The sequence below is a fragment of the Ranitomeya imitator genome, chromosome 2, assembly GCF_032444005.1.
Source record: "Ranitomeya imitator isolate aRanImi1 chromosome 2, aRanImi1.pri, whole genome shotgun sequence".
In the NCBI taxonomy this organism is placed as follows: Eukaryota; Metazoa; Chordata; class Amphibia; order Anura; family Dendrobatidae; genus Ranitomeya; species Ranitomeya imitator.
In genome coordinates this window covers 340,774,185-340,801,516 of record NC_091283.1, presented here as the reverse complement: position 1 = coordinate 340,801,516, position 27,332 = coordinate 340,774,185, and the positions used below count along the sequence as shown (strand labels likewise).

Genomic DNA, 27,332 nt, shown 5'->3' with positions numbered 1-27,332 from the left:
CCAATTCACGGCTCTCCCTTTCGGTTTAGCGTCTGCCCCCAGGGTCTTCACCAAAATCATGGCGGCGGTCATGGCTCTCCTCCGTTCCAGGGGGATCCTCGTTATCCCCTACTTGGATGATCTGTTGATTAAGGAGTCCTCTCCTCTAGACTGTGCTCACAGTCTCCAGGTCTCTCTGGACACCCTGACCCGTCTCGGCTGGATTATCAACTGGACCAAGTCCTCCCTGATTCCGTCCCAATGACTGTCCTTCCTGGGCATGGTATTCGACACGAACTTAGCTCGGGTCTTCCTCCCAGAGGACAAGTTCTCAGTGCTCCTCAAGGCGGTCTGCCTTCTCAAACGCCCAGCTCCCCAGTCGCTTCGGTTCTGCATGGGAGTCCTGGGAAAGATGGTGGCCTCCATGGAGGCTGTTCCTTACGCCCAGTTCCACACCTGCCCCCTCCAGCTATTCCTCCTATCCACCTGGAAGAGGTCTTTGGACCTTCCCCTCCAGGTCCTTCAGTCCCTAACCTGGTGGACGCTGTCCTCCTCTCTCCTGAGAGGAAGATCATTTCTTCCCCTTCAGTGGCAGGTCATCACCACCAATGCCAGCCTTCTTGGGTGGGGAGCAGTCTTCCGACAGCACACGGCTCAGGGCCGTTGGACCACCCAGGAAGCTCTCCTTCCCATCAATCTTCTGGAGTTCAGGGCAATCTTCCTTGCGCTAATCCACTGGCAGTCTCTTCTGACAAATCTTCCCGTCTGCATCCAGTCGGACAATGCCACGGCCATGGCGTACTTAAACCACCAGGGTGAGACTCGCAGCGGCGAAGTACTGGCAGAAGCGGCAAAGATTCTTCGGTGGGCGGAACGCCACGTTCCGGCCATATCAGCTGTTCATATCCCCGGGGTCGAAAATTGGGCAGCCGACTTTCTCAGTCGCCAGGGCCTAGCAGCGGGCGAGTGGTCTCTCCACCCCGCAGTCTTCGATCAAATTTGCCTTTGCTGGGGTACGCCAGACGTCGACCTTATGGCGTCCTGGATGAACCACAAAGTCCCTCAGTTTGTCGCCAGATCCCGGGACCCTCTTGCCGTCGGTCACGATTCTCTGGTAATTCCATGGTCCCAGTTTCCCTACCTGTTCCCACCCCTCCCCTTGATTCCAAGGGTGGTATAGAAGATCAAGTTGGAAGGGATTCCAGTCATACTGATAGCGCCGGACTGGCCAAGGCGGCTGTGGTACGCTGAGCTCGTAAACATACTCGCGGACACTCCTTGGAGAATCCCGGATCGGCCAGACCTCCTCTCGCAGGGACCTCTCTACCACCAGAGTTCTCAGTCGCTGAGTTTAATGGCATGGCTGTTGAGGCCGCAGTCTTGAAGTACTCTGGTCTCTCTCCCCAGGTCATACAGACCATGATCAGAGCCAGAAAACTGGCATCTTCCCGTATCTACCATAGGTACTGGAAAGCGTTCTTCCGGTGGTGTGAAACTAATGAAGTTTTTCCTATGTCCTTTTCTCTTGCGGAGCTTCTCGGTTTCCTCCAGTCTGGTCTCGATTCGGGCTTCTCCCTCAGCACACTCAAGGGACAAGTGTCCGCTCTCTCGATCCTCTTCCAGAGTGACCTTTCCTCCATTCACCAGGTTCGGACTTTTCTACAGGGAGTTGCGCATATCGCCCCTCCTTTCCGTCCTCCCTTGGGACCTAAATCTGGTCCTTGGTGCTCTTCAGGCTGCTCCCTTTGAGCCTCTTCAGGACGTGCCCTTTTCCCTTCTCTCTTGGAAGGTCGCCTTCCTCATTGCCATTACATCTATCAGGAGGGTCTCAGAGTTGGCAGCCCTGTCATACCGTTCCCCCTTCCTGATTCTTCATCAGGATAAGGTCGTTCTTAGACCGGTTCCCGAATTCCTTCCCAAGGTGGTCTCGGCTTTCTACATCAACGAGGACATTGTCCTTCCATCATTTTGCCCTTCTCTGGCTCATGCTTTGGAGAAGTCCCTTCACAAGCTTGACGTGGTCAGGGCCATTTGGGTATATCTTTCTAGAACCGCTCCTTTCCGTCAATCCGATTCTCTCCTTGTCGTTTCCGAGGGTCGTCGGAAGGGCCTTCAAGCGTCTAAATCCACTATCTCGTGCTGGATTCGCTCAGCAATTTCAGAATCGTACCGTGTTCATGAGGCACGTCCTCCTCCGGGGGTGCGAGCTCACTCCACCAGAGCTGTTGGAGCTTCTTGGGCTGTTTGCCACCAGGCCTCCACCTTGCAAGTTTGCAAGGCCGCAACCTGGTCATCTTTGCACACGTTTATGAGGTTCTATCGGGTTCATACCCAAGCCTCGTCCGAGGCTGGTCTTGGTAGGAAGGTACTGCAGGCGGCGGTCGCACACCGGCTGACCTGAGACCTTTTCTCATTTCCTTTCTACCCACCCTTTTCCGGGACTGCTTTTGGACGTCCCATGGTTGTCCTGTGTCCCCAATGAAGCGATAAAGAAAGAGGGATTTTTGGTACTTACCGTAAAATCTCTTTCTTGGAGCCTTCATTGGGGGACACAGCACCCTCCCTACTTGTTTGTTCCGGTACCGTGTTGGGGCCTGGAGGCCCTAGTTGAGTTGGTACTTTTACTATTATGAGTTCTGTCGCTTCTCCTACTGCTTTTTGCACTAACTGAGGTGCTTGGTGCCTGTCGGTGGGTGTATACTGCCAGGGAGGAGCTATGCCTTTTCTTTTTTTTTTGCATAGTGTCAGCCTCCTAGTAGCAGCAGCATACACCCATGGTTGTCCTGTGTCCCCCAATGAAGGCTCCAAGAAAGAGATTTTACGGTAAGTACCAAAAATCACTCTTTTGTTGCAGCCGCATCTGTGCCGTCCCTGCTGTGTATATCTATGTTCTGGGGCCCAAAGATTTTTTTTTTTTCCAACAAATATTAATGTTAAAAAATAACAAAATGTGTCTTATATTTTTTGCATGTTTTTTTTTTACCTTTTTACAAGGCTTTTTGGTGCCAATTTTCTTTTGAAACATTTTGGCCCCTTCACCCTCGGAACATTTTCCGTTTTTGCTTTTCTGTTTTTTGCTCTTCTTTTTTTTTCCCAGAGCCATAACTTTTTGATTTTTCCATCAATATGGCCATGTGAGGGCTTATTTTTTGCGGGACGAGTCGTACTTCTGAACGACACCATTGGTTTTACTTTATAATGTAATAATAATAATAAATTTTTATATAGCGCTAACATATTCCGCAGCGCTTTACAGTTTACACACATTATCATCGCTGTCCCCGACGGGGCTCACAATCTAAATTCCCTATCAGTATGTCTTTGGAATGTGGGAGGAAACCGGAGTACCCGGAGGAAACCCACGCAAACACGGAGAGAACATACAAACTCTTTGCAGATGTTGTCCTTGGTGGGTTTGAACCCAGGACTCCAGCGCTGCAAGGCTGCAGTGCTAACCACTGCGCCACCATGCTGCCCCACGTAATATACTGGAAGTAGGGGAAAAAAATCCAAGTGTGGTGAAATTGCTTTAAAAAAAAAAGTGCAACTCCACAATTTTTTTTTTTAATCATGTTAGCTATAACTGACCTGCCATTATGATTCTCCAGGTCATTACGAGCTCAAAGATAACAAACATGTGTAGGTTCTCTCTTATTTAAGTGGTAAAAAATGTGTTTTCCGAGACCTGTAGCGTCTTCATTTTTACTGATCTGGGTGAGGGCTTATTTTTTTAGCACACCGAGAAAACACGACATGTGCCGTACATATACGGCACATGTCATGAAGGGTGTTGTGATCAGGTGGCCTTGGAGCAGCATGAAAAGACCTTCGCTGGAGCAGTGGTAACTTTACTGACCCCAAACCCTGATCCTATCATTGCAACTAGAAGTAGCCATGGGGTGTGCCTAACCAGACCTAGACACCTCGACACAGCCTAAGGACTAAATATCCCTAAAGATGGAAATAGGAAAACTCTCTTGCCTCAGAGTAGATCCCCAAAGGATAGGTAGCCCCCCACAAATAATGACTGTGAGTAGGAGAGGAAAAGACACACGCAGACAGAAAACAGGGATAAGCAAAGGAGGCCACTTCTACCTAGATAGGAAAGGATAGTACAGGATACAATGCGGTCAGCATAAAAAACTACAAAATATCCACAGCAGAAAAATACAAAAACTCCACCACCTAACTAAAGATGTGGAGAGTATATCTGCAACTCCAGCGAGTCCAACTAGACTGAGAAAAACATCAGGCACAGTCTAGCAGGAACAAAATAGAAACAAGATAAGCACAGAAAATAAACACACAGCAGTGTGTCTAAAAAATGAAGCAAACACTTATCTTAGCTGAATTGGCAGCAAGCAGGAGAGGCCAGGCAGAGGACCAACACTTCCAAAGGAACATTGACTACTGGCAAGGACTAATGAGTCCTGCATAGCTAAATACCCCAGTCAGAATTGCAATTAGCAGAAACACCTGTCCAAGACTGCTGCTCAGGAATAACTGCATTACCATCAACAACCACCGGAGGGAGCCCAAGAGCAGAATTCACAACAGAAGGGGTTAATATCTGCTCTTTTCTGGTGTTTTTCTTGTAATATAGGAAAGCCTAAGGCCAGAAATAAACCCCATAAAGCACTGTACATGGAGATTTTGGGATTAAATAATTTGTCCCCGTTGTTTGTGCAAACAAAAAAGATTTTATAAAAGCTTCAAACTTCTGTGTATGAATCAGACATGAGATCTAACGTGATAGAAGATTACAGTGCGGGAAGACGGGAAACATTCATATAGACGGCCGGTGGTGATGGAGTCAGTGACGGACTCTGGTCAAATAAGTTTCTAGAGCCGTAGTAGAAGATGATGTCGTCCTCATTATGAAGTAGTTATTTCTCATGTCACGTGTAATGAATATCTCCTGCAGTATTGCTCATGCCAATTCCAGTGTCTGTAAATGAGATGAGAATTAGCGTTATGAAAGATGAGTCTATGAGAAACGAATTCAGCTGCCAACTCCGAGTAAGAAACTGACTGTTGTCTGTGGCCTAAAATATATACGGTAGGTTTTATTAGTACCCATATATACTCGAGTATAAGTCTACCCGAGTATAAGCCGAGACCCATAACTTTGCCACAAAAAACTGGGAAAACTTAATGACTCGAATATAAGCCTAGGGTGGAAAAGGCAGCAGCTACCGGTAAATTTCAAAAATAAAAATAGGTACCAATAAAAATAAAATTAATAGAGATATCAGTAGATTAAGTGTTTTTGAATATCCATATTGAATCAGGAGCCCTATATAATGCTCCATACATGTTGAGCCCCATAAGATGCTCCATACAAAATACGCCCCATATAATGCTCCGTAAAGTTTATGATGACCCCATAAGATGCTCCATATTAAAATATGCCCCAAATAGTGCTGCATAAAGGTTTATAAGGGCCCCAAAAGATGCTCCATAGAGATATTTGCCCCATATAAAGCTGCACAAATGCTGATTATGGCCCCATAAGTTGCTCCATAGAGATATCTGCCCCATATAATGCTGCACAAATGCTGATTATGGCCCTAGAAGATGCTCCATAGAAATATTTGCCCCATATAATGCTGCACAAATACGGATTATGGCCCCATAAGATACTCCATAGAGATATTTGCTCCATATGCTGTTGCTGCGATAAAAAAAAAAAAAAAAAAAAAAAGACATACTCACCTCTGGTCGCTCAGGACCCCAGCACTTGTAATATTCACCTGTCTTCGTTCCACCGCCGGTCGCCACTCCATCTTTCGCGTCCTCTGCACTGACGTTCAGGTAGAGGGTGTACACTAACCACGTCATCGCACCCTCTGACCTGAGCGTCAAAGCAGAGGACGCGGAATACGGAGCGGTGCCCGGTGGTGGAACAAGGACAGGTGAATATTGCGCAATGCTGCTCACTCTCCCCATTATACTCACCTGCTCCTGGCGCGGTCCCTGGCAGCTTTCCTGATAGTCTTCTCTGGGCGCTGACAGCTTCTTCCAGCGTTGAACGGTCACCGGTACCGCTCATTACAGTAATGAATATGCGGCTCCACCCCTATGGGAGTGGAGTCGCGTCCATATTCATTACTGTAATGAGCGGTACTATGTGACTGCTCAATGCTGGAAGAAACTGTCAGCGCCCGGAGACCATCGGCGATGCAGGGACTACGCCAGAAGCAGGTATGTCACAGCCGCCGCTCCCCCTCCCCCGCCAACCCCTCTGGGACAATGACTCGAGTATAAGCCTAGAGGGGCACTTTCAGCCTAAAAAAATTGGCTGAAAATCTCAGCTTATACTCGAGTATATACGGTAGATGTAGAGAAGAAAACTAAATACTGTAAAATAATAAGGGAAACATATGAGATTTATTATTTCCAGTAATTGTATTATTACACAGGATTTTTATGATGTTACATCAGCTCATTTTCTCATTCAGGTCTCTACAATATCAGATCCTCTGTGAAGATCTTCTATACAAGAGAATTTTTCTGAATAACCCATCACAGATGGATATGGACAGGGACATGGTGGCGGAGAGGATATTACAACTCACCCTAGAGATCCTCTTCCAGCTTACTGGAGAGGTGAGAGATTCTGATGAAATCACATTACATCATTCTTATCTATGGGAATAACAGATGGACAAACAGCGACGCTGCAGCGATCCGGATCGTTGTCTGTATCGCTGCAGCGTCGCTTAATGTGAAGGGGCCTATAGTCTATGGCTTTCGGTTCCCCATGGAGAGAGCTTCAAAAGACTTGTTGCTTGGGTTAATTAAAGAAAAACAATGAATAGTCTTGTGGAATCCCAAGGGTGGGGGCTGAGTTTGGGAGCATGCATTCTGGGACAAAATGTATCTGACAAGGCCTTCCGTCAGATAGCAAAATGCTATCAATTAGATATTATTTTCACATATCTCAAATGGGAATAACAGATGGATAGAACTGGAGAGGTGAGGACTCTGGAAATGTCTGTAGTGAGATTTATTAATGTGTCTCTCCATAACCAGGATTACACAGTAGTGAAGAAGACCTCTAGTGAGCGCTGTCAGGATCCAGTGTCTGAGGGATGGGGAAGACCCGTGAGACTAATAATGGGGCCTCCACCACACCCCCTGATACATGAGGACATCCATGACCAGAAGATCCTAGAACTCACCTACAAGATGATTGAGCTGCTGACTGGAGAGGTGACACTGCTGGGAATGCTGGGACATTATACAGTAATGCTATAAAGGGATCGGGGGATGATGGTATCATTGTATGTGTCAGGTTCCTATAAGGTGTCAGGATGTTGCCGTCTATTTCTCCATGGAGGAGTGGAAGTATTTAGAAGGACACAAAGATCTGTACAAGGACATCATGATGGAGGTTCCCCAGCCCCTCACATCACCAGGTAATAGGACTAAATACACACGGCCTATAATTATCTGTATATAAATAATGAATTCAGTCCCTGTATGTGTTTCCTCCAGATCCATGCAGTAAGAAGACAACACCAGAGAGATGTCCCCGTCCTCTTCTTCCACAGGACTGTAAACAAGACGATCCCAGTTTTCCTCAGGATCATCAGGTAGATGGAGAGAAGGTGTCATGAGCTCTGTCCTATGATCTGTAGACGGCTGTGAAGGTCTTGTGCTCAGTCTTGTTTTATCCACCAGTATTGTATGTTTTATCATTGTGTAATGAGAATAATGGAGATGGCAGGATTAGAGCTGACCATAGATGTGACATTTACAATATTTGTTTCAGGGTGAAGATCTGACTAATATTTATACTACAGAGGCATATGTGAGGGGTGATGAGAGGTGTAAAGAGGAGATTCCTACATATGACTACCCAGGTGAGTAGTAACCACTTAAAGAAGAGAAGTCACAGATTGTTCTCAGTCACCGGCTGTGGCTGCTTCATCGGTGATGTAGTCCAACCGTATCACAATTGTGTGATCACCATTTTGCCTCTAGACCACAACATTCTCCTCGATCCATAACTGTTTAAATAACTTTGGGCATTGAAAGCCCTTTTCTATAGAATTTACAACCTGGAGGATCCACCTACCTCCTGAGATTAGGAGACACTGACCCTTACCTGCTCAGATCTCTAAACAACAAAGTAAAATGAGAGCTTATTTAGAATTTGCTGACAAGTTAGAAAAATATTATAATGGACCTATGAATTATTTAAAAAAAAATACCTCTATTATGTTGTATTTTCAATGCTCCCATTCAGGCCCTCCAGTTTAACCCCTTAGCGACCGCCGATACGCCTTTTAACGGCGGCCGCTAAGGGTACTTAAACCACAGTGCCGTTAATTAACGGCGCTGTGGAAAAAGTCCATAGCGCCCCCCAGAGGCCGATTTTCTCCGGGGTCTCGGCTGCCGAGGGTAGCCGAGACCCCAGAGAACATGATTCGGGGGGTTTTTAACCCACCCCGCATTTGCGATCGCCGGTAATTAACCGTTTACCGGCGATCGCAAAAAAAAAAAAAAAAAGCGATCTCTTTTTAATTTCTCTGTCCTCCGATGTGATCGCACATCGGAGGACAGAGAAAAGGGGTCCCAGGTGGCCCCCCAATACTCACCTAGCTCCCCCGATGCTCCTCGTGTCTCCCGGTGGGCGCCGCCATCTTCAAAATGGCGGGCGCATGCGCAGTGCGCCCGCCGGCCGGCACCGGGAGAATCTTTGGGGTCTCGGCTGCCGGGGGTAGCCGAGACCCCAAAGAGCACGATCGGGGTCGGTATTACCGACCCCTGTTTTGCGATCGCCGGTAATTAACTGTTTACCGGCGACCGCAAAAAAAAAAAAAAAAAGTAAAGTGTAATTCTCTGTCCTCTGATGTGATCGCACATCAGAGGACAGAGAAATAGGGGGATTCGGGGACCCTAGCATACTCACCTAGGTCCCTGGATCCTCTTGCTGCTCCTCCTGGCCGCCGGCAGCAGAACATGGCGGACGCATGCCCAGTGCGCACGCCATCTGTCTCCATCTGCCGGCCGGCAGGAGAACAGCAGTTGGGGCTAAAATTAGGGGTAGGGGTAGGGGTAGGGGTGGGGGTAGGGTTAGGGGTAGGGTTAGGGGTAGGGTTAGGGTTAGGGTTAGGTTAGGGGTAGGGTTAGGGGTAGGGTTAGGTTAAGGGTAGGGTTAGGGGTAGGGTTAGGGGTAGGGTTAGGTTAGGGGTAGGGTTAGGGGTAGGGGTAGGGTTAGGTTAGGGGTAGGGCTAGGGTTAGGGCTAGGGTTGGGGCTAAATTTAGGGTTAGGGTTGGGGCTAAATTTAGGGTTAGGGTTGGGGCTAAACTTCGGGTTAGGCTTCTTTCACACTTACGTCGGTACGGGGCCGTCGCAATGCGTCGGCCCGACATACCGACGCACGTTGTGAAAATTGTGCACAACGTGGGCAGCAGCTGTAGTTTTTCAACACATCCGCTGCCCAATCTATGTCCTGGGGAGGAGGGGGCGGAGTTACGGCCACGCATGCGCGGTCAGAAATGGCGGATGCGACGTACAAAAAAACGTTTCATTGAACGTTTTTTTGTGCCGACGCTCCGCCAAAACACAACTGATCCAGTGCACGACGGACGCGACGTGTGGCCATCCGTCACGATCCGTCGGCAATACAAGTCTATGGGCAAAAAACGCATCCTGCGGGCACATTTGCAGGATCCGTTTCTTGTCCAAAACGACGGATTGCGACGGAATGCCAAACGACGCAAGTGTGAAAGCCCTAGGGTTAGGGTTGGGGCTAAAGTTAGGGCTAGGGTTGGGGCTAAAGTTAGGGTTAGAGCTGGGATTAGGGTTAGGGTTTGGATTAGGGTTGGTATTAGGGTTAGGGTTGGCATTAGGGTTACGCTTGGGATTAGGGTTAGGTTTGGGATTAGGGTTAAGGTTAGGGTTGTGATTAGGGGTGTATTGGGATTAGGGTTAGGTTTGAGGTTAGGGTTGAGATTAGGATTAGGGGTGTGTTGGATTTAGGGTTTTGATTAGGGTTATGGTTAGGGTTGACATTAGGGTTGTTTTGGGGTAAGGGTTGTGATTATGGTTAGGGTTAGTGATTAGGATTATGGATGAGGTTGGGATTAGGGTTAGGGGTGTGTTGGGGTTAGGGTTGGAGCTAGAATTGGGGGGTTTCCACTGTTTAGGTACATCAGGGGGTCTCCAAACACGACAGCCAATTTTGCGCTCAAAAAGTCAAATGGTGCTCCCTCCCTTCTGAGCTCTGCCGTGCGCCCAAACAGTGGGTTACCCCCACATATGGGGCATCAGCGTACTCCGGATAAATTGGACAACAACTTCTGGGGTCCAATTTCTCTTGTTACCCTTGTGAAAATAAAAACTTGGGGGCTACAAAATCTTTTTTGTGAAAAAAAAAAATATTTTTTATTTTCACGACTCTGCATTCTAAACTTCTGTGAAGCACTTGGGCATTCAAAGTTCTCACCACACATCTAGATAAGTTCCTTGGGGGGTCTAGTTTCCAAAATGGGGTCACTTGTGGAGGGTTTCTACTGGTTAGGTACATCAGGGGCTCTGCAAACGCAACATAATACCCGCAGACCATTCTATCAAAGTCTGCATTCCAAAACGGCGCTCCTTCCTTCCGAGCTCTGCCGTGCGCCCAAACAGTGGTTTACCCCCACATATGGGGTACCAGCATACTCAGGACAAATTGGACAACAACTTTTGGGGTCCAATTTCTCTTGTTACCCTTGTGAAAATAAAAATTTGGTGGCTAAAAAATCTTTTTTGTGGAAAAAAAAAATATTTTTTATTTTCACGGCTCTGCATTATAAACTTCTGTGAAGCACTTGGGCATTCAAGGTTCTCACCACACATCTAGATAAGTTCCATGGGGGGTCTAGTTTCCAAAATGGGGTCACTTGTGGGGGATTTCTACTGTTTAGGCACATCAGGGGCTCTTCAAACGCGACATGGCGTCCGATCTCAATTCCAGCCAATTCTACATTGAAAAAGTAAAACGGCACTCTTTCTCTTCCAAGCTCTGCGGTGCGCCCAAACAGTGGTTTACCCCCACATATTGGGTATCGACGTACTCAGGAGAAATTGCACAACAACTTTAGTGGTCTAATTTCTCCTGTTACCCTTGTGAAAATAAAAATTTGTGGGCAAAAAGATCATTTTTGTAGAAAAAATGCAATTTTTTTTTTTCACGGCTCTACGTTATAAACTTCTGTGAAGCACATGGGGGTTCAAAGTGCTCGCCACACATCTAGATAAGTTCCTTAAGGGGTCTAGTTTCCAAAATGGTGTCACTTGTGGGGGGTTTCCACTGTTTAGGCACATCAGGGGCTCTCCAAACGCGACATGGCGTCCAATCTCAATTCCAGCCAATTCTACATTGAAAAAGTAAAACGGCACTCCTTCTCTTCCAAGCTCTGCGGTGCGCCCTAACAGTTGTTTACCCCCACATATTGGGTATCAGCGTACTCAGGAGAAATTGCACAACAACTTTTGTGGTCTAATTTCTCCTGTTACCCTTGTGAAAATAAGAATTTGTGGGCGAAAAGATCATTTTTGTGTAAACAAAAGCGATTTTTTATTTTCACGGCTCTACGTTATAAACTTCTGTGAAGCACTTGGGGGTTCAAAGTGCTCACCACACATCTAGATAAGTTCCTTAAGGGGTCTAGTTTCCAAAATGGTGTCACTTGTGGGGAGTTTCCACTGTTTAGGTACATCAGGGGCTCTCTAAATGTGACATGGTGTCCGATCTCAATTCCAGCCAATTCTGCATTGAAAAAGTCAAACGGCGCTCCTTCACTTCTAAGTTCTGCGGTGCGCCCTAACAGTGGTTTACCCCCACATATGGGGTATTGGCGTATTCAGGAGAAATTGCATAACAAAATTTATGGTTACATTTCTGTTTTTACACTTGTGAAAATAAAAAAAATGGTTCTGAATTAAGATGTTTGCAAAAAAAAGTTAAATGTTCATTTTTTCCTTCCACATTGTTTCAGTTCCTGTGAAGCACGTAAAGGGTTAATAAACTTCTTGAATGTGGTTTTGAGAACCTTGAGGGGTGTAGTTTTTAGAATGGTGTCACACTTCATTATTTTCTATCATATAGACCCCTCAAAATGACTTCAAATGTGATGTGGTCCCTAAAAAAAAATGGTGTTGTAAAAATGAGAAATTGCTGGTCAACTTTTAACCCTTATAACTCCCTAACAAAAAAAAATTTTGTTTCCAAAATTGTGCTGATGTAAAGTAGACATGTGGGAAATGTTATTTATTAACTATTTTTCATGACATATCTCTCTGATTTAAGGGCATAAAAATACAAAGTTTGAAAATTGCAAAATTTTAAAAATTTTCGCCATATTTCCGTTTTTTTCATAAATAATCGCAAGTAATATCGAAGAAATGTTACCACTAACATGAAGTACAATATGTCACGAAAAAACAATCTCAGAATCAGCGGGATCCGTTGAAGCGTTCCAGAGTTATAACCTCATAAAGTGACAGTGGTCAGAATTGCAAAAATTGGCCTGGTCATTAAGTACCAAATTGGCTCTGTCACTAAGGGGTTAAAGGGAATGTCACCCCAAAAATCGTATATGAGCTGCGGCCACCAGCATCAGGGGCTTATCTACAGCATTCTGTAATGCTGTAGATAAGCCCCCGATGTATCCTGAAAGATAAAAAAAAACAAGTTATATTATACTCACCCAGGGGCGGTCCCGCTGCGGTCCAGTCCGATGGGCGTCGCGATACTGGTTCAGTGCTTCCTATCTTCATTCGATGACGTCCTCTGCTTGTCTTCCTGCCGTGGCTCCGATGCAGGCATACTTTGCTTGCCCTGTTGAGGGCAGAGCAAAGTACTGCACTGCGTACTCATAACGATGCTTTAGATTGCCAAAAGCCACATACTTTAATTACTCCAGAGAGGTTACTCCACTAGTTACTCGTTTTTTACTGAAGAAGACTGTTGAGTTTGATCATTTTAGTAGATGTATTATTGTTTATAGTCACAGTTTTTCTCTGCATTAGGCTACTTTCACACTAGCGTCGGAATCTGCCCCTCGCAATGCGTCGGGCCGAGATTCCGACGCCAGCGTTAGATGTGCCGCACAACGGATGCATTTTTACGGCGCATCCGCTGCCCCATTGTGAGGTGCGGGGAGGTGGGGGCGGAGTTCCGGCCGCGCATGCGCGGTCGGAAAAAGCGGTCCGTCGGCAGCAAAAAACGTTACATTTAACGTTTTTTGCTCCCGGCGGTCCGCCACAACACGCGCAACCGTCGCACGACGGTTGCTACGTGTGGCAATGCGTCGCAATGTGTCGCTAATGTTAATCTATGGGGCAAAAACGCATCCTGCAAACAACTTTGCAGGATGCGTTTTTTGCCATAAACAACGCATTGCGACGTATTGCAAAAAACGCCAGTGTGAAAGTAGCCTTAGTCAGTGCCCAGAATCCCCTAATCTAATCCTGTCAGTTCCCATTTTTCAAATCTGATGTGTGTCACTTTATGTGGTGGTAACTTTGAAATTCTTCACAAAGGATAATGGGAAACAGATGGACCTTATAAATTATATTCTACCTTCTCTTGAATCCGACTATACTCTGTATATGGTTGTAGATTACTGTCTGGGCATATGGCAGGGTTACGAAAAGAAGGAGCGCCATTTAGCTACTTGAATGCAGATATTGCTGGAATAGTTTGCAGGCACACGGTATTGGAAGCACTGTTCATGGTTATCTGGTAGCTCAAAAGATGGCCACCACAAGCAAGCTTGGCATTATCTACTCCATTTTCCAGATGCCAGGGATTGCTTTACTCCTCATCCTGCCTCATGCACATGGATTTGGACTTGCACAGAGACCCCCAGGCTTGGGCCATTGTGTTACATTGTTTAGTTGTGTGGGATAGCAAGAAGAATATTCAGGTAACCAGGTCAGAACCAGGAGGACAGGGAAAATACAAAATCAAAAGATGCAAGATCAGTCAGTAAACAGGCCAGGGTCACAACAGGAAACAAATACACAAGCTGGTAGCTGAGCACAGAGGACAGAACTAGGGAGAAGATTGCTTCAGCTGGACAGCACATACACTCATATTGCCATACTGGATGATACTACTGGTCCCAAGCACCCTAATTTTAGTGGCTGGAGAGAGCCCATGTTTCCAAAGTTACCAGCGCTGCCTGCAGAATGAATAAAGCCATGTTTCATAGAAAAATTAAAACCTCTCTAGTGCGATGTCCCCCTACCTCTTCACCACATGTTAGTTTGTGAGGGAAGAATTACATATAGCTAGGAAGTAAGCAAAACTAATCAAGACATAGAAAGAACTGACAATTTAAACTCCTTTTGTAAGTAAGACCTCACAATGGAACATATGGGAAAGTGAAAGAACGCCCTAACTTCTTTTGAAGCAGAGGACCCCTGTAGTGTACAGGTAATTAAACAGGAAGTGTCTAGGGGGAAAGAGATACCAAAAGAGGTGTTTACTTGAGAAGTGTGCTTTCCCAGACATAGAACTACTATTCACATGTCACAGATTGTAGCCAGCCCTTCTCCGGAGTTCAGATAGGAATATAGGGGTTGGTATCAATCAGATATGTATGAGATATAGATTTTCATAACAAAGAGAATAACGTGATGCATTAATTCACATCACCGGGGGGCAATTAGAATCCCTCCAATTGAGTAATGTTCTGATAGATGGTGTGAACCAGGTCATATTTGGACTGTGTAAATGTAAAATCATGATAAAAATATGTAGTCAATATCTGATGCCTGTGATCTTTAGAGGCCAAGATATCTTGTAAGTTGCGGATATCCTAAAATCCTGAAAAACTGAAAACCTTTCACAAACAACCCCACATGAGGTAACAAAGGTGAAGTGTGTGGGCGTAACGTAAGAGCTATCAAAAAGCAGATCCTTGGTCTGGGTTATTGTCAGTTCGCTGTGGAGGTTCTGTCCAATTCCCAATCAAAGTGCTTCCCCTCCACTAAGCTTGAGCCATTTCTGTTACTAAATTTAGTAATTTTCTTCTTTTATTTTATGTAATTGTATATATTGTTTTGTTGCCATTTTGTATATTTATTATAAACACTGCCTATCTTTCTGGATTAAATATAACATTTTATAGTTCTGTCGCTTTTGCTCTGTAAACACCACCCCAAAGCCATACTGTATCTGCAATGAGTGTCCAATTGGCCTGTATAAACGATTGGTGGTGGCAGTGAGTAGTTTCTGTGTTATAGTGAAGTAGGAAGTGACCATACGGAGGTATATACATATGTCATGCTTTGGAATTGGGGGTGTCTATACCACTTGCTGCCTGTTAGATGCCTAATAAATGGCTCAGTAATGGAAGCAGCTGTGGTCTTGTCCATCAATCATTGGTCAATTTCATACTGTCCTGACGATTGGAGTCAGCGGAGATGCATTCCCTTGACAAAGTGATAACAGCAAGTAGATCTGCGTGACCCCCCAGCTGTCTATCTTTGACACCACATCTAGTCACAGAAACAGATGTCTCGGGAGCAGATTCCAGAGAAGATGTTACGCACCATTTGCAGAAGCTCTAATATTACAAAATGGCAGAATATTATAACAGTAGAAATCCCCATAAAGTGACTCTATTTTGGAAAATGAAACCCTCAGTGAATTAATCTATAGGAGTAGTGACTATTTTGACTCCGCAGGCACTTTCTGGAAAGTAGCATGCAGTGGATGATGGAGAGTGAAAATTGCACATTTGCCATTTTATTACCCAACACATAGTGCCCAGATTGTGCTCCAGGAGACACACACACCTTAAACTAAGTGGGTTCTTCTCACTATAGTAATGTCAAATACATGGATGTTGAATGTGGTTTGGTCATACTGCAAGGCTCAGAAGCGAGGGGCAGATTTGACTTTGGGAGAGGGGATAATGCTGGATTGGTTTATTGGAGTCATGTTGCTTTTCAACAGGCTTTGAGCCACTATGGAAACATCTGTTTTTTTCATTGCTGAATTATGGACCTGAGTGGGGACTTGTTTTTTTGCGGGATGAGTAGAAGTTTTTATTGGTATTATTTTCACCTATATAACATTGTTTGGTGGCTTTTTATTCTATATTTGTGTGGCCAGTCTCACACGTCCAGATAATTCCGGTACCGGAAAAATTGGTACCGGAATTATCCGTGTCCGTGTTCCGGTGCGTTTCTGAGGCACATCAGTGTGGCACACGTGTGCCGCCCGTGTGCCCACTGGGTACCACACGCACCATGCCGGAGACAGCGCTAAAGTTTAGCGCTGTCCCCTGCATCTGGTCCTGAAGCCCCATTCAAATCTTCCCTGCAGCAGCGTTTGCTGTAGAGAAGATATGAATAATCGTGTGTAAAATCAAGATCCAGGTCCCCCCCCCCCCTCACATCCCCTGTGCGCCCCCCCCGCTGTTGTTAAAATACTCACCTGGCTCCCTCGCTGGCTGGCGCTGCTTCCTGTCCTGGCCGCACCTTCTACTGTATGAGCGGTCACGTGGGGCCGCCGATTACAGTCATGAATATGCGGCTCCACCTCCCATGGGGGTGAAGACGCGTATTCATTACTGTAAATGAGCGGCCCCACGTGACCGCTCATACAGTAGAAGGTGCGGCCAGGACAGGACGCTGCGAGGGAGCCGGGTGAGTATTTTATTCACAGGGGGGTGGGAAGGGGGTGGCGCACAGGGCAAAACAAGTTGTACTTTTGAACGACATCATTTGTTTTAGCATATCATGTACTAGAAAACGGGAAAAAATGTCCAAGTGTGGTGAAATTGCAAAAAAGTGCAATCCCACACTTTAATTGGCTTTTTTACTAGGTTCACTAAATGCTAAAACTGACCAGCCATTATGATTCTCCAGGTCGTTACAAGTTCATAGACACCAAACATGTCTAGGTTCTCTTTTATCTAAGTGGTGAAAAAAAATTCCAAAGTTTGCTAAAAGAAAAAAAAATGGCGCCATTCTCCGATACCCATAGCGTCTCCATTTTTCGTGATCTGGGGTCGGGTGAGGGCTTATTTTTTGCGTGCTGAGCTGGTGTTTTTAATGATAGCATTTTGTTGCAGATACGTTCTTTTGATTGCCCGTTATTGCATTTTAATGCAATGTCGCGGCGACCAAAAAAACGTAATTCTGGCATTTCAAATTTTTTTTCTCGCTACACCGTTTAGCGATCAGGTTAATCCTTTTTTCTCCTTCACCTCATTGGGGGACACATACCGTGGGTGTATGCTGCTGCCAATAGGAGGCTGACACTAAGTGATACAAAAAAAGTTAGCTCCTCCCCTGCAGTATAAACCCTCCTGCTGGCTCTCAGCTAACCAGTTCTTGCTTAGTGTCTGTAGGAGGCACATGGGTCTGTTTCAGACCCCAACGTTTTTATTTTATTGTTTACTTTTCTGTAAATTTTTATTTTTTAATTAACGGAGTGAAGGGGGCGACGGTTCCTTTCAAGGTTCCGATCTCCCCCGAACCATCAACAGGCGAGCACGGCAAGTATACCTCCCCGTACCCTTTCCTGCGACGTGGGAAGCCATGCCTGAGCTCACTTCAGGGGCGACGGTTCCTTTCATGGTCCCGATCTCCCCACACCAGCAGCAGGCGACCACATGGAGTGTCACCTCCATGTATCCTCTCCTGGAGCCAGGCCTAATGCCGGACAACTGGCCCTGTCCACCCGGACTGAACTCCGTGGCTGTACAGAGGCCCCTCTCTATGGCGTCCGAGCAGCCCCCACTGTCCCACCACTGTGAAAGCGGATGGCACAAGGAGGCGGACGGGTCCTCTCCACCTCCCTAACAAACGGATGATGGATTGAGGCTTATCCCTGCACCGTCCACGCTGCACAGAACAGCGCTGAAATCCACATCCGCGGCGGCTCCATGCCGGGACGCGCACCAATGGTGAGTGAATCCATCTTCAGTGGGATATTCACATGCTGACAGGCAGCCTCAGCCACTTCCCTGTGGCCTACCTCTCTGAGGTAACGCTCTGGATGGCTGCAAAAATTTAGCCCCTGGCTTCGGCCGATTTGTAGGCCGCATCCTGGAAGTCTTGCCTGGAACGACCCACTGGTGACTTCCGCCGGCTACAGAAATTTGGGCCCCGGCTTAGGCCTATTCAACATCGTATCTGTGGCTCCGCCCCCCAAATTGGCGCTTCTCGCTCTCTGCGAGATTTTATCAACTCTGCAGCTCCCGGTGGCCATCTTGGTCCACCCGGCCAGCTCACACTGGGGTGACAGTATTTTTGCATTAAAAGGGCACATCGACTCTACATCAGTACCCGGGTAAGGAAGTACCTGGTCTTAAAGGCACATGACCAGTATTTCCTAGTCTTAAAGGCGCATGACCAGTATTCCCTGGTCTTAAAGGCGCATGACCAGTATTCCCTGGTCTTAAAGGTGCATGACCAGTATTCTCTGGTCTTAAAGGTGCATGTCCAGTATTCTCTGGTCTTAAAGGTGCATGTCCAGTATTCTCTGGTCTTAAAGGCGCATGACCAGTATTCTCTGTTCTTAAAGGCGCATGACCAGTATTCCCTGGTCTTAAAGGTGCATGACCAGTATTCTCTGGTCTTAAAGGTGCATGACCAGTATTCTCTGGTCTTAAAGGTGCATGTCCAGTATTCTCTGGTCTTAAAGGCGCATGACCAGTATTCTCTGTTCTTAAAGGCGCATGACCAGTATTCCCTGGTCTTAAAGGCGCATGACCAGTATTCCCTGGTCTTAAAGGTGCATGTCCAGTATTCTCTGGTCTTAAAGGTGCATGTCCAGTATTCTCTGGTCTTAAAGGTGCATGACCAGTATTCTCTGGTCTTAAAAGGTGCATGACCAGTATTCTCTGGTCTTAAAGGTGCATGTCCAGTATTCTCTGGTCTTAAAGGTGCATGTCCAGTATTCTCTGGTCTTAAAGGCGCATGACCAGTATTCTCTGTTCTTAAAGGCGCATGACCAGTATTCCCTGGTCTTAAAGGCGCATGACCAGTATTCTCTGGTCTTAAAGGTGCATGTCCAGTATTCTCTGGTCTTAAAGGTGCATGTCCAGTATTCTCTGGTCTTAAAGGTGCATGACCAGTATTCTCTGGTCTTAAAGGCGCATGACCAGTATTCTCTGTTCTTAAAGGCGCATGACCAGTATTCCCTGGTCTTAAAGGTGCATGACCAGTATTAACTGGTCTTAAAGGTGCATGTCCAGTATTTCCTGGTCTTAAAGGCGCATGACCAGTATTCGTGCATGACCAGTATTCCCTGGTCTTAAAGGCGCTTGATCAGTCCGAGGAGCCCTCTGCCGCCTACCCCAGCTTTATCCTCTAGTTCCCCTCAGTGGACTTCTTAACTGACCAATCCATGGTTCTCAGACCAAGAGATTGAATCCTTCTGTGTACCCTCTGTGTTTGGAGTGCTCGCAGGACCAATATACATGGTCCCTATCCTACATGGGAGCCGTCGGCTAGCAGGGGCCGCAAGTATTCTAGAAATGTGCAGGCGTCTAGAAACATACAGGCATCTAGAAAACGGAAGTTTTTCGTTTCCTGCTCCCTCACCAATGATTTGATGACAACAAGGCTCTGAATATGGATTGGATATTGCCTGAGCTTGCCAGAGCTTCAGAGACTAAACTCCCTCGAGAGCATTTGCCATTCAATTCGGATAAGCGATTCCCTGGACAGAAGCCTCTACGTGGGATGCCATGCCTGGCCTGTTTTTTAAGGGCGACGGGTCCTTTAAAGGGCACCGATCTCCCCACACCATCAACAGACGAGCACACGGAGTGTCGTCTCTATGTTTCCTCTTCTGCATCCAGGCCTAACGCCAGACAACCTGTCCTGTCCACCCGGAGACCTGAACTCTGTGGACATATAGAGGCACCCTTTTTGGCGTACGAGCTCCCCCCTCTGCATCACCACTATTTAGCGGATGATGCAAGAAGGCAGACAATTCCTCTCCACTTCCCTGTTAAGAGGTTGATGGATCGAGGGTTCCTAAGTTTTATCTCTGCACGGTGAAAAGAGGAGATGGGAAGCGACTATGACCTGCTGGATGCAGCCGCACATTCTGCCATGGGGCAGTTTAACCGGGTAGAATCTCCTGTGGTATACCTACCAGTATCCCTACCTGATGGGTCATCAATTAAAAAATACCACGGACTGTCAGATAGCAAATCTGGTTCGTTCCGTCTTGCGGCTTCAGGTCCAGCGCTCTATCCTCCCTAGCGGCCGCATGGATTGCTAGAGCAATGGTCTCTTGGCTGGAGACCTTAACTATCTTGATTCACACCAGCAACAACTGGCCAATCAAATCTTTTGAGCGGGAGACTGACAAAGGATTGTATAAGGATTGTCCAGCACAGTCTAGATCTAAGGGATCTTGGTTCCAAACAGGGGAACGAAAAGTAAGATCGACCCTGGACCTCAAACTTCTAACAACCTTTGACATGGTCCTCCTTCTTTGGATGGAGTCCCTCCGCTCAGCCATTACTTCAACAGAAAAAGGTGCAGTTTCCGGCATCCATCGACATTCGGGTTGCTTGCCCTCTGCAAAAATTCCTTCGCCTTTCCATTCGTCAACAGCATTTTCAAGTCACAACTTTGTCCTTCGGCCTTGCTTCCGCACCCAGAGTGTTCGCTCGGGTCATGGCGGATGTCATGTTTCTCTTGCACTCTAGAGGCGTGCTCGTCCTGCCCTGTTTGGTCTGTCTAGCCGCCCTTCCAGGACTACGCTGAGTCGTCTATATCTCTTGCGATACCTTCTCTCCTGGGCTGGCAGCTACACTTAGACAAGTTCTCCTCATTTCCAGCCCAGCAGATATCCTTTTTGAGGATGATCCTGCAGACTTCTAGAAGGATGGTAATTTTTCCTCGAGGCAAGGTCATGGCCCTTCAACAGGGAGCTCGCGCAGGAGAGTTCTGAGGAATTGATTACTGACCCCCTCATTTCATTCGATTTGCTCTTGAGTTCTGAGCAAAAATGGTGACGACAATGGAAGCGGTTTCCTTCGCTCCGTTCGTTTTCAGCAAGTCAAGCAGACTTTCAGACAATAGTCTCTGAGCTCCTTCTTCACCCAGGGCTTTTCTCCCGGTTCAATGGTTATTAGTAACTTCCAATGCCAGTCTTCTTCTCCCCATCATTGTTCTGGAGATCCGAACGGTAGTCTTACAGCAGGTCCACTGCCTTCTGGCGGGTCTCCCTATCCGAATTCAATTGGATAATGCCACGGCGGTGCCTTACGTCAGTCATCTAGCAGGTACCCACGGTCAGGCGCCATGACCGAGGTACCTCACTTTCTCTGATGGGCCGAAGTCTATTATTCGGTGATCTCGGCAGTATATATCCCAGAAGTAGAACTCTGAACGGCAAACAAATTCAGCCGTCAGGGTTCCGCCTCAAGTCAGTGGGAACTTCACCCCGAAGTCTTCCATCAGATCTGTCCTTACTGGAGCTCTCCAGTTGTAGGTGGGATGACATCCAGACTGAAGGCCAATGTACTCGAGTTCGTGGTTCGGCCTCGAGATCCAAGAGCCATCGCTCTCCATGCTCTGGTTCTGCCGTGGTACCAGTTTTCATAACTCCCCTTCCACTGCTTCCGAAAGCCTTTCGGAAGCAGAAAGGGGCCCCAGTGATCCGCAGAGATCCGCACTGACCACGTCCGTTTTTTTGTTTGCGGAGCTAGTATCTTCTCGCCTTATCGCAGCACAACCGCAAGTAGGGACCTTATTATTCCTAGGAGCCTTACAGTAGGCTCCTTTCTCATCCGGGCAGACTTTACTATCAGGGAAAGTCGTCCCGTTCTCCTCTGCGATATTCTCAATCTGACGAGTCTTCGGAGCTAGCTTCTCTGCTCTTTCAGACTTTTTTCCCTTATTTCCTTCGAGGCAAGGTTGTCCTCAGGCCATCTCCATCCCTTGTTACCAAGGTGGTACTGTATTACCACTGTTATGAGGGCATAGTTCTTCCCTCATCTCTTTTGGCTCCAGTCCACAAAATGGAATAAGATCCCCCATATTCTGGACGAAGTGAGTGCTCTGAGTAGGTACGTCTTGAGGACGGCGTCCTTCTGAAGGTTGGACGTTTTATTTGGGCTTCCTGACGGTAGAGGAAGGCTTCCTGACATTTTCAGGAAGGGTTTAGCCGTTTCATCGACCATGATAACATGGTGAATTCTTTTCACCATCCAGGAGTCCTTCCGTGCTAGATGTCAGCCTATCTCCCTGTCTATCAAGGGTTCTAGGCACCAGGCGTCAGCAAGGCACGCCTGCAAGCTTGCGGATTCGTCCAGTCTGCATGCATTCTTGAAGCACTATAATTCCCACACTTCCACAGATGTGAGTCTGGGCAGGCGGACTCTGGAGGCCGCGGTGGCGCACTTGTAAGTAGCGGTTACACAGGGCCTGATCTGTTGTTGTCCCCACCCAGGGACTGCTTTGGGACGTCCCACGGTCTGTGTCCCCCAATGAGGCGAAGGAGAAATAGGGATTTTTGTGTACTCACCGTAAAATCCTTTTCTCCGAGCCATTCATTGGGGGACACAGTTATTAGCTTATGATTGTTTTTTTATAATCTGACATTCTATACTCTCATATATAATATGACATGCTATACGCTCATATATTGTTATTGATCTCCTACTGCTTTTGCACCGAACTGGTTAGCTGAGAGCCAGCAGGAGGGTTTATACTGCAGGGGAGGAGCTAACTTTTTTTTGTATCACTTAGTGTCAGCCTCCTATTGGCAGCAGCATACACCCACGGTCTGTGTCCCCCAATGAATGGCTCGGAGAAAAGGATTTTACGGTGAGTACACAAAAATCCCTATTTTTGTATTGATAGATCGGGCGATTCTGAATGCGGCGATACCAAATATGTGTAGGTTTGATTATTTTTTTTTTTATTGATTTATTTTGAATGGGGCGAAAGGGGGGTGATTTAAACTATTATATTTTTTTATTTTTTTCACTTTTTTTTTTACTTTTGTCATGCTTCAATAGCCTCCATGGGAGGCTAGAAGCTGGCACCACTCGATCGGCTCTGCTACATAGCAGCGATCATCAGATCGCTGCTATGCAGTAGAAATGCAGGTGTGTTATGAGTGCCGACCACAGAAGGGCGCTCACAGCAGGTCGGCATCAGTAACCATAGAGGTCTCAAGGACCTCTATGGTTACCATTCTGACGCATCGCTGACCCCCGATCATGTGACGGGGGTTGGCAATGCGCTCATTTCCGGCCGCCCGGCCGGAAGCGCCGATTAAATGCCGCTGTCAGCGTTTGACAGCGGCATTTAACTAGTTAATAGCGGCGGGTGAATCGCGATTTCACCCACCTCTATTGCGGGCACATGTCAGCTGTTCAAAACAGCTGACATGTCCCGGCTTTGATGCGGGCTCACCGCCGGAGCCCTGCATCAAAGCGCGGTATCTGACTTCGGACGTACTATCCCGTCCGAGGTCAGAAAGAGATTAAGTAGAAATGGTCAAATTAAAATTCAAGGATATTTTGTTCAAAAATAATTGGTTTTATTCTTGACAGATGACTGTACCTGGAGATCAAAGGGACAGCTGACATCTTCAGTTTTTAAATCAGATGATTTTGACATCACCCAGGATTCTATTGAAGAGAATGCCATTACTCCAGATATACCATCATCCATTCACAGCAAAAATCAATCATCTGATCCTTTGAAACGGGTCTTGTCTTCTGATTCATTACCGACTGCTAAGGAAAATCGAACTTGCAAAAAAAGCATTAAAAAAAGAACTGTTCTTAAAGCAAAGAAGCCATTTTCACGTTCAGAACATGGAAGTAGTTTTCCCCTCAAAAAATGTTTTCTTAAACATAGAAAAAAAAACACAGCAGAGAATAGATTTTCTTGTTCCATTTGTAGGAAATGTTTTACCCAAAAATCATCTCTTCTTAGACACAAGAGAACTCACACAGGGGAGAAGCCTTTTTCCTGTTCAGAATGTGGGAAATATTTTAGACAGAAATGTAATCTTGTTATACACCAAATAACTCACACAGGGAAGAAGCCTTTTTCATGTCTAGAATGTGGAAAATGTTTTAACCAGAAAGCGCATCTTGATAGCCACCAGAGAACTCACACAGGGGAGAAGCCTTTTTCCTGTTCAGAATGTGAGAAATGTTTTAACCAGAAAGCGCATCTTGATAACCACCAGAGAACTCACACAGGGGACAAGCCATTCTCATGTTCAGAATGTAGGAAATGTTTTAACCAGAAATCAGATTTTGTTAAGCACCAGAGAATTCATACAGGGGAGAAACCTTTTTCCTGTTCAGAATGTGGGAAATGTTTTAACCAGAAAGCGCATCTTGATAGACACCAGAAAATCCACACAGGGGAGAAGCCTTTTTCATGTTCAGAATGTGGGAAATGTTTTAACCAGAAATCAGATTTTGTTAAGCACCAGAGAATTCATACAGGGGAGAAGCCATACTCATGTTCAGAATGTAGGAAACGTTTTAACCAGAGTTCAAGTTTTATTGCGCACCAGAGAACTCATACAGGGGAGAAGCCTTTTTCTTGTTCAGAATGTGGAAAATATTTTGTGAAAAAATCATCTCTTCTTAGTCACCAGAGCAGTCACACAGGGGAGAAGCCTTTTCCATGTTCAGAATGTGGGAAATGTTTTAACCAGAAAGTGCATCTTGATAGCCACCAAAGAATCCACACAGGAGAGAAGCCTTTTTCCTGTTCAAAATGTGGGAAATGTTTTAACAAGAAAGCAAATCTTGATAGACACCAGAGAACCCACACAGGGGAGAAGCCTTTTTCCTGTTCAGAATGTGGGAAATATTTTAACAAGAAAGCGAATCTTGATAGACACCAGAAAATCCACACAGGGGAGAAGCCTTTTTCATGTTCGTAATGTCGGAAATGATTGATTGGAAATCAACTCTTAAAGGGATGCTGGCACCAGCAAAAAGGTTGTTAACGTGAAGATAGGGGCATAATCTGCAGATTAATTGCATTACTAACTTGATTGGCGCCTGCAGGTAGCCGAACGCTGCTGGGAGAAAATTAACTTTATTCTCCTTGGCAGCATTCTGTTTCAGTCAAAGGGGTGTCACCAGTGCTGGTTCATTCACCACTCTGAAAATACAGAACGGCGGCTGTAACCGTGCCCCCGGCCTGACGGACACTGGCTCTGCATTGGGACCGGTGGCCAGTCGGTGTCAGGGCGCGGTTATAGCCACTGCTCTCTGTAAGCAGAGTGGTGACTGACCCGGCACAGCTCCTCTGACTGAAGCCGAAAGCTGCCGGTGAGAATAAAGTTAATTTTCACCCAGAAGCATTCAGCTGCGTGCAGACGCAGGGCAGGTTAGTAATGAGGCTTGCGAAAAGAAGACGTCCCCCTAAATGTCGCTGCAGGTGTGTTTCCCTCATCGTCGGTCAGTATCTCTGCTTTCTTGCTCAAACTATGGCAGTGCAAGTTTGCAAAGAGATCACCCATAAACAGGATCTGTCCGCAAGTCGGAAGCTTGCTCAACAACATACCACAGTCTGGATGAGTTGTTTACAGTGGTGAATATAATGCAAAGTTATTTTTATTACTTACAGTAAAGGAAATAAGTATTTGATCCCTTGCTGATTTTGTAAGTTTGCTCACTGACAAAAACATGAACAGTCTATAATTTTAACGGCAGGTTAATTTTAACTTTGAGAGATAGAATATCAAAAATAAAATCCAGCAAACCGCATTGTAATACATTTATTTGCATTTTGCAGTGAGAAATAAGTATTTTTTTCCCTTCCCCATGACAGCACCGGTACATGAGAGATGGTCCCGCCCCCAAGAACAGGAAATCTGCAGAGGAGATAAAAGATGGGGGCGGCACCTCTCTCCTCAGTTTGGTTTCCTGTTCTTGCGGGGAACCTGCGGTGCTGCATGGGGAGGGGATCTCCCTTTGCTGTCCGGTCACGAACCGAGGTCCGCGGTGGGTGCAGCGGCGTGCGCGCGTCGCCCGCATACCTGGAGCTGCGAGGGCGTCCTTCCCTACTGCGGACTCCCCGGCGTCCGCTCCTGGCCGGAGGCTGGGCTGGGGAAGGAGACAAAAGTAAGGCGGCAAGAGGCGTTCCCATCACGACGCTGGCGCCAAGTGAATGGGAGAACTTCCGGTTTGTGAACCGGAAGTGACGCCACACGCCGGAGAAGCGGTGTGCTGACACTCCCCGGGGGGGAGGAAGTTCAGGGACACACACACCGCTTCCTGCCCACCGATATTTAAACTGCAAGGCGGCAAGTAGAAGCTGGTAACAGCCTCCTGCAAGATGGCAGATCCTGTGGAATCAGCGATCCTAGCAGAAAACCCACAGCCTGTCGTGGTACTGAGGGTCCGGTGGGTGAGTGCCTTTGTAAGGCAAACCATGTCAGTAACACTGTGTTTTCTGTATATGTATGCAGGGAAAGAAAGTTACCTCTAAACAAAAGAATAAAGTGTGTGCACTTTGTGATAAAAGTCTTCCCAAGACACATGAGAAGCGAATGTGCCGCTCATGTATAGAGAAAACCATAACTGAAGAGTCATCATCATTTCTTCAGAATATAAAGGCTATTGTTAGAGACGAAGTGCAAAGCACTGTAAAGGAGCAATTAAGACAGCATGGGTTGCAGAGCTCCGTAAACCCGCCTTCTACGCCTGCCCAAACATCGGATATAGAATCTGAGGGTGAACCGGGAGAGCTTCCGCCCGAGGAGGTCTCGGACCTGGACTCTTCAGATGAAGAGTGTGGTCGGCCATATGTGTTATCAGAAGATGTGGGGAAATTATTGAAGCTGGTTAGATCCACCTTGGGGGTGGAGACACCAAAAGGAAAAACAAACGGTCCAGGACTCCATGTTTAGTAATTTGGAAGGGAAGAAACAAAGTTTTTCCATTCCATGATAATATATTAAAACTTATAAAGAAGGAATGGAAAAAACCGAACAAAAAAATTTCGGTTCCCCAGGCCCTTAAACGCAAATATCCCTTTGATGAGGAAATTTGTGAGAAATGAGAAAAGGCACCTAAGTTGGATGCAGCTATTGCAAGTACCTCCAGGGGCATAGCGCTTCCTTTCGAAGATATGGGTGCCCTAAAAGACCCCCTAGATAAAAAGGCAGATGCCTTTCTAAAATCAGCCTGGGAAGCATCAACTTGGGCGTTGAAACCAGGGGTAGCGGCTACCTGCACTGCCCGTGCCATGGTTAGATGGCTAGATGAATTAAGCGACCAAATAAAGGACAAATGTCCAAGAGACAGACTTCTAGAGGTCATCCCTTCACTACAAAATGCAGCAGGGTTCCTGGCAGATGCTGCCATTGATTCAGTTC

General features: G+C 46.5%; 1 protein-coding gene across 1 annotated transcript in view; it reads left to right on the top strand.

Moving 5' to 3' along the window:
- The window catches only part of LOC138663667 (zinc finger protein ZFP2-like), a 33,390-nt gene extending 7,791 nt beyond the window's left edge, over positions 1-25,599 (top strand). Inside the window, exons 2-7 of the mRNA XM_069749952.1 lie at positions 6,441-6,588; positions 7,015-7,194; positions 7,277-7,400; positions 7,480-7,577; positions 7,757-7,847; positions 23,530-25,599. Coding sequence (XP_069606053.1) covers positions 6,441-6,588; positions 7,015-7,194; positions 7,277-7,400; positions 7,480-7,577; positions 7,757-7,847; positions 23,530-24,887 — 1,999 coding nt within the window. The 3' untranslated portion in view covers positions 24,888-25,599. The remainder of the gene's footprint in view (positions 1-6,440; positions 6,589-7,014; positions 7,195-7,276; positions 7,401-7,479; positions 7,578-7,756; positions 7,848-23,529) is intronic.
- Positions 25,600-27,332: the final 1,733 nt, after the last annotated feature.